Source organism: Geotrypetes seraphini, chromosome 12 (genome assembly GCF_902459505.1).
Source record: "Geotrypetes seraphini chromosome 12, aGeoSer1.1, whole genome shotgun sequence".
Classification (NCBI taxonomy): Eukaryota; Metazoa; Chordata; class Amphibia; order Gymnophiona; family Dermophiidae; genus Geotrypetes; species Geotrypetes seraphini.
The window spans coordinates 45,049,737-45,056,216 of NC_047095.1; the positions used below are offsets into that span (position 1 = coordinate 45,049,737).

At 43.2% G+C, this 6,480-nt stretch overlaps 1 protein-coding gene across 1 annotated transcript in view; it reads left to right on the plus strand.

Moving 5' to 3' along the window:
* The window catches only part of SLC35D1 (solute carrier family 35 member D1), an 86,732-nt gene extending 80,710 nt beyond the window's left edge, over window positions 1-6,022 (plus strand). The window contains exons 11-12 of the mRNA XM_033917135.1: window positions 2,504-2,586; window positions 4,381-6,022. Of these exons, the coding sequence (XP_033773026.1) occupies window positions 2,504-2,586; window positions 4,381-4,489 (192 nt within the window). The 3' untranslated portion in view covers window positions 4,490-6,022. The remainder of the gene's footprint in view (window positions 1-2,503; window positions 2,587-4,380) is intronic.
* The last annotated feature ends 458 nt before the right edge of the window (window positions 6,023-6,480 follow it).

Genomic DNA, 6,480 nt, shown 5'->3' on the forward strand with positions numbered 1-6,480 from the left:
AATTAGACTGTAAGCTCTTCTGAGCAGGGACTGTCTCTTGCATGTACAATGTACAGCACCGCATGTGCCTGGTAGCGCTATAGAAATAATAAATTGTTGTTCAATTTTTCAATCAATTGTAGGAACAAAGTTCTCTTCGTGCTACTGAAATTGAAAATGTCTGGTAAAACTAGACACTGTCCTTTATCACTGAAAAAAAATGTACATTTTATACAGAATTTAAACTTAATTGATTCCAAAATTGGCTAAATTAAAATGTTCCATCCAGGGTCAGTTATTTTTCCCAGTTATGTGCAGTTGTATTCTGAGCGTCCTGCCCCCCCCCCCCTCCAGTGGCATTTGCATCTGCTGAAGATCCTGTGGGTGTGCCTTCTTGATTCCTCACCAGCTCTTCAGGCGTTAGGAACGCCTCTCGGGAGTGACCTTCCTCGGACCCTGCTATGAAAGGGTAATGCTGAAGAATTTGGCTAAAATATCCAGAAAGTTGTTTGCATGTACCTAGATGGCCTTGCTTCTCAAGATCACTGGCTTTGAAACCTGATCTGGGAGACGACCAGCCAGTTGGGTTTTCAAAATGTCCACAATGGATGTTGTCAGCCTTGCATTACTAGCTGTCGGCATTTTCTGTTGGCCTTACCAGTGTCGGCAAAGGCCTATGGGAGATCATATCCGTTTTATCTGACCTTGGGGCATGTCAGTGCAGACAGCCTCAGAATGCCTAAATTACATCTAAAGTATCAGTGATTAAAAGTAACAAAAGATCTTGGGACAAGACCGGAGGTTCTAAAGATGAGCCAAGATGTGTTAATGTCTGTGCTTAAGATACACACTAGCCCCAATATGTCAGCCTAGCATTACTAGCTGTCGGATGTGAGTGAGACATTTTCTTGACTACTGTCTCCATTATATGCAAACTAATGTTTAGCCCGTTACATTAACAGGTGCTAGAGTAGATGTCTGTCTGTTTTTTGTCTTTTTTATTTGTCTCTCTCTCTCTCCTTGGACGCTGTCATTCTTTCTGTCTGTGTCTTTCCCTGGCCCCCTGTCTGTCTATCTTTATTTCTAACTCTATCCTCTTCCCTCAATCCTGCATGTGCCCTTTTTTCTTTCTCCTCCCCACTTCCTTCCAACTGTCCCCCATACTTCCATTCAGTGTCTGTCTCCCTCTCTCTACCCCTTCCATCTACTGTTCACCCTCTGTCTTGCCCCTTCCATTCACTGCCCTCTCTTCTCTTTACATCCAGTGTCCGCCCTCTCTCTCTCTGTTCTATATGGCCTCTCTCCAACTCCTCCTTCCTTTTCCCTTGGTCTGGCATACCTTCCTCCTTCCCTCCATGCCCTGTCATCTCTTCTTCCCTCCAAGCCATTCTCTCCCCCTCTGCTCACTTTCCTCCTTGAACTACTTCATCGGGCAGCAGCAGCATTCACAATTCATTGCTGTTGCTGGCTTCAGGTCTTCCTCTTTGGCAGGTCCTGTCTTCATGAAAACAGGAAGTAGGCAGGACTGGCCAGAGATTAAGGCCTGAAGCTGGCAACAGCAGTGAATTGTAAATGCTGCTGCTGCCTGAAGCACCCGAGGCAGACGCTTCTCTCCCCTCCCAGCCCAACTCCCGCTGACTCTGCGACCCTCCCAGCGAGATGACTTTAATAACAAACTTCCCTCCAGCGTTGGCAGCCATAGCACGTTAAACAGGCTGCTTCGCGGCTTTCTTCTGCCGTTAAGTCCCTCTGTCGCATCATTGATGATGTCATCAATGACGCGGCAGAGGGAGTCAACTGCAGGAGAAAGCCGCGAAGCAGCCTGTTTAGCGTGCTGCGGCTGCCAACGCTGGAGGGAGGTTTGTGCCGGTATGTGCAGAAGCGGTATGTCCCTCCCCCTCCAGTACCTGTGCAGCACTTTAAGCGGTGCATCCTCCCACGATTCTGAGTTGGCCACAGCGCTCGAGTGTGGGCCCTAAATGCGTATCCGCTCTCCTGCCTGCCACGGACCTACGGAACACGCAGGCAGGCGTGCGCATGCGCGGCTAGCGTTTTATTATATAGGATATCTCTCATACATATTCATTAAAGCTGTTGTGAAAACTGGCTGGCTGATGGTTCTCCAGCACAGGTTTGAGATCCACGCTCTAGGAGATCTGTAGATAATTTTCGGAACAAACATCATCCAGAGATAGTACGTATTTTCCATTGTATTGGGCCCAGGGAATGAAATAACCTCCCTGAGTATATTCACCAACAGCAGAATATACAGAATTTCAAGAAATTGCTCAAAAGGCATCTGTTTTGTCAGATGAAATACAGGGTCTGAGATTGAATAAATGAGGAAGAGTAGGGTGCTGGTCACTGATGTATTTTATTGTCTGGATTGTTTTTCCTGTTTTGTAGGTATGTTTGTTATTGATTTGACTTGTCTGTTATATGTAATTACTATTAGTTTGTTATATGAAGTTTGATTTTTATGCATATTTCTCTACAATATTTCTTTTTTTTTTTTTCTTTTCAGAATATATTGATTACATATATTGGAATGGTTTTAGGCGGGGATTATATTTTCTCATGGGCAAACTTCCTTGGGTTAAATATTAGGTAAGTAAATTAAACCCCCCCAACATCCCCTCCCCAACCCAGCTCTGTGGCATGTGTATTTCCATGTAAATGGTCCCCCTTTCAGCTCTTGGATGAGGTCTTCCCTACCCCCATGTGGGCATGCAGTAGAGACGGGGGAGAGGATGTTCTGGTTATTGAGGGCACAGCAAAAGGTTTTTTTGCCCAATGAGGTGACCGCTTAACCACCTTTAATAAACCACTTTTTGTGGAGGTGGGCGGGCCCTTTTCTGAGGCTTTTTCCTTCTACTTAACTTGTTGTGGAGCCTGTGCTGTTCTGGTATCACACAATTTGACATCATGCATTAATCTATGTGAAAGTGTTACTATTTACTATCATTGATTTTTCATTGTATCTGAGTCATTTTGTCTGGTTATTGAGGACAACAGCTAGTAGCCAGATGGATTTTTTTTCTCAGAATCTGTATCATGAACTCCATAATGTATGATTTTTGGCCTCAGGACCAATAATAAATTCTAAAATAGAGAAAAACATCTGAGTTGTGGCAAGTGAAGGCTCCTGGTGCCAGAATCCCCAAATTGTTTCTGACTCAGCTGGAAGAATAGTGTGACATGAGGAATTCGCATGTACAAAAAAAGGGAAATCTTATAAAAAATAAATTTTGGTTTTTATATTTACAATGTGCAAAATGCCTTCTGTTTTCCCACCATGAACCAAAGAGTAGATCTAACATAGAACAAAGAAATAAAAAGTGCCTGGAATTTTTAGACTAATTCTGTCAGTATCGTTCCTTTTCCACTAGGCCCTTTGCTGCACCCTCTGTCCCTTCAAGTTCCTTTCCTACCCTCTTGGTTTGTCCTTCCCCCATCCAAAATTTAAATGATGTATCCTCTTATCGTTTTTACTTTTGAATCCATCATTACCCAAAGGCTGGCCCGGAACTTCCTCTCTGACGTTAAAATTGACGTCGAGATGAAGGCAAGAAGCAGTGGCGGTGGACCGGGCTTTGAATCGGCACGGCAGGGAGGGAAAGCGATTGCCCTTCCCGGTGTCCCCGCGCACAGCTTCGGGACACTGTCCCTGAAAACTGGACATTTCGGTGTCCCGAAGTGGTGGGTCGGGACAATAGGACGCACCGTCCGAAAATGGGACTGTCCCGTTGAAAACTGGACATACGGTCACTGAGGTGACATTGCATATTTTAAAGTCATCTGCCTTGACCTCTTTGAAAAAAAACCCCAAATATAAATGATAATTAACATTTTCTCTGCGTACAGTGTGCTTTGTGTTTTTTAATTTTAAGGTTACCATTATATATTAATATGAAAAATGAATGGAAAAAATTGTATTATAATTAGTACTATTTTTATGGGGATGGGGTCTGGAGCAGAGCTTGGACGGGGGTACTCGGTTGTTAATGACTTGGGAGGGGGGGTACTTGGCTTGAAGAAGTTGAGAAACACTGGTCTAGAGGAATTCTTACCACTGAAAGGTGAGTCTTAACACTGAAGGTTGGGCACCAATATCTCTGTTTCAGTTCCAGGCAGGTCTCCTGGAAGTTCTTCAGAACTTGCCTGCCCCTTGCGATCAAAACAGCGATACTCCTGAACTACCTCTGAGGGCAAGAAAGTGGGCAGAGAGCTCTGGTATGCCCTAGTTGGAAAGTTGAGTGAGACACCCTAAATCATGTTGAGGGGAGCTGTTTTCTTAATTCCTGCGTGTTCCTGGACTTGAGGCTTAAAACAATAAAATAATCGGTCTGTTTTCTTTCCTTCTCTGTTTTTGTTTTGGCTTCATAAAATGTGTTTGCGTAGCATCGCTGGAAGCTTAGTATACTCCTACATCACTTTTACAGAAGAGCAGTTGAACAAGCAGCCAGAATCCAGCAACAAGATGAACATGGGTGGGAAAAGCTCTGTATAACTGGCCACGGTTGAAGAACAGCGGCAGCCGCTCTATGTGGTCTGATCATTGGAATCCTACTATTATTTCAATGTGACTTTTAGAATGAGCAACTTGTGACTTTGCACAATCTGATAACCAATGCCTTTTAAAATATATATGTAGTTTTTTTTAAAAAAAAAATTAATTTGAGAGTGATAATGTAACAGGTAGCAACTGAGAAGACAATGATAAGAAATGATTTGGCACAGATTGCAAGAGATGTATTTTTTAAGTTCTTCCCTTCTGCTGGATCTTTTTTTCCTGACCCTAAGCAGTGGGATGTAACATCTCAGCACAATAGTTTCATGCCACAAATATATATATGTACATCTAGAAATGGTAACGTATCATGTGAAACATTGAGTTTTTGATCATTCTGACAAAGTAAATCTAGGTTAATGTTCTCAAATGAACTTTCTGTGGCACAAGTAAAGTACAAGACCCTCTGCCCGCAGTCTGTACTGAAGTACACTGGCCTGAGGATAGTCTCGAGACCTGGCATTAGGGTTTAGCAGATCAGACAGTCTAATTAACCCTGACCTTCCCTTGATGCTACAGACAATGTCGACAGCAAATAATGACATGCAGTGTGAAGAGTCGCTTACGAGTAGAGAGGTTGACATGGCTTTGCAAGAATTTTCAATTTTGGAAAAGTCCTGCTGTTGCTGTAAAAAGGATGTACTACACATGATCGCAGGCTTATTTTTGGCCCTGCCACGTAGGAGAGAAATCATTCCAATACAACTTTGCTGTCCTGTGAGTTCATTGTGAAAGGCCTCCGTGATCTGGAAGCCATAGTGTCAATGAAAGACTTTTTTTCAGCATATTGAAGATTCTTTATAGTCGGTGACGGTTAAATTTGTCATATTTTTCTAAGCAGCTGGCATATTTTTTTAATAGTTTCCTTCTACAGAAATTTAAAAAAAAGGAAGTATTACTCCTCAGCTTCAGCACAGCCATGAAACGTGAATAGAGAGATTGCTGCAGAGAAAATTCTCTTTTGTGCCCATCGCTACAGAAGAAATGGTTATCACTTTTTGTAAAAGATTATTTGGTTCAATAATGAACACAGGTCATATATTTCATTAATATTCACAGATTTTATATGCAAAAGTCTAATTTTTGCCCTGTAAAATGCATGTTTGCATTTAATTTATGTCTGAATGTTTTAAAATACTCTTCATGTTATGCTCGGTTTGACCAAATAGCGGGATAATGAGTGATGCAAGTCATGTCTTCTGAACCATTTAGGCCCTGCTTTTTCAGGAAGAATATGCATGGAATGTGCACAGCCTCTGTTGGAGCAGGATTTAGTGTTGTGTAATACTGGATATGATATGTTTTGATGTATATTTTTTAATGTAATTATTTACTTCTTTTTTTTTTAAATGGAGATAGGACTTTTCTTTGTCACATGTTCATTTTTGTACAGAGTTAAATTCTGTTTTGTTGACTTGAGGGATTGATGCAGAAGGCACACAATAAAGCTGCATGCTGACGATGGAGCACCCAGCCTTGATTGTGGCAATGCTGTAAGCTTCTCAAATGCATGATCAAAGCCCGCAGAACTTGGTGCGAGGGAAAGCTTTCCACACACACAGTGGCGCCCCCCTCGCTCCTTCACTACCCTTCCCCCCCCCGGCCGTACATGCAACCCCCTTCCCTTCCCCCGTATATTTTTAAATTTCCAGGCGCAAGCAACATTATGAACTTGCTGTCTGCGTTGTTTGGCTATCCCTTCGACATCATTTCCTAGGCACGGGGCACGGAAGTGATGTCAGAGAGGTGACACTGACGCGGGCAGCAAGTTTGTAATGCTGCTTGCGCCTGGAAATTTAAAGAGGTACGAGGGAAGGAAAAAGATGCACGAGTGGGGCACAGAGGAGGACGAGTGGCAGCGCCCCTACCAAGACCGTGCCTGGGGCGGACCCCTCCCCCCTTTGCTATGCCACTGCACACACAACATGCAA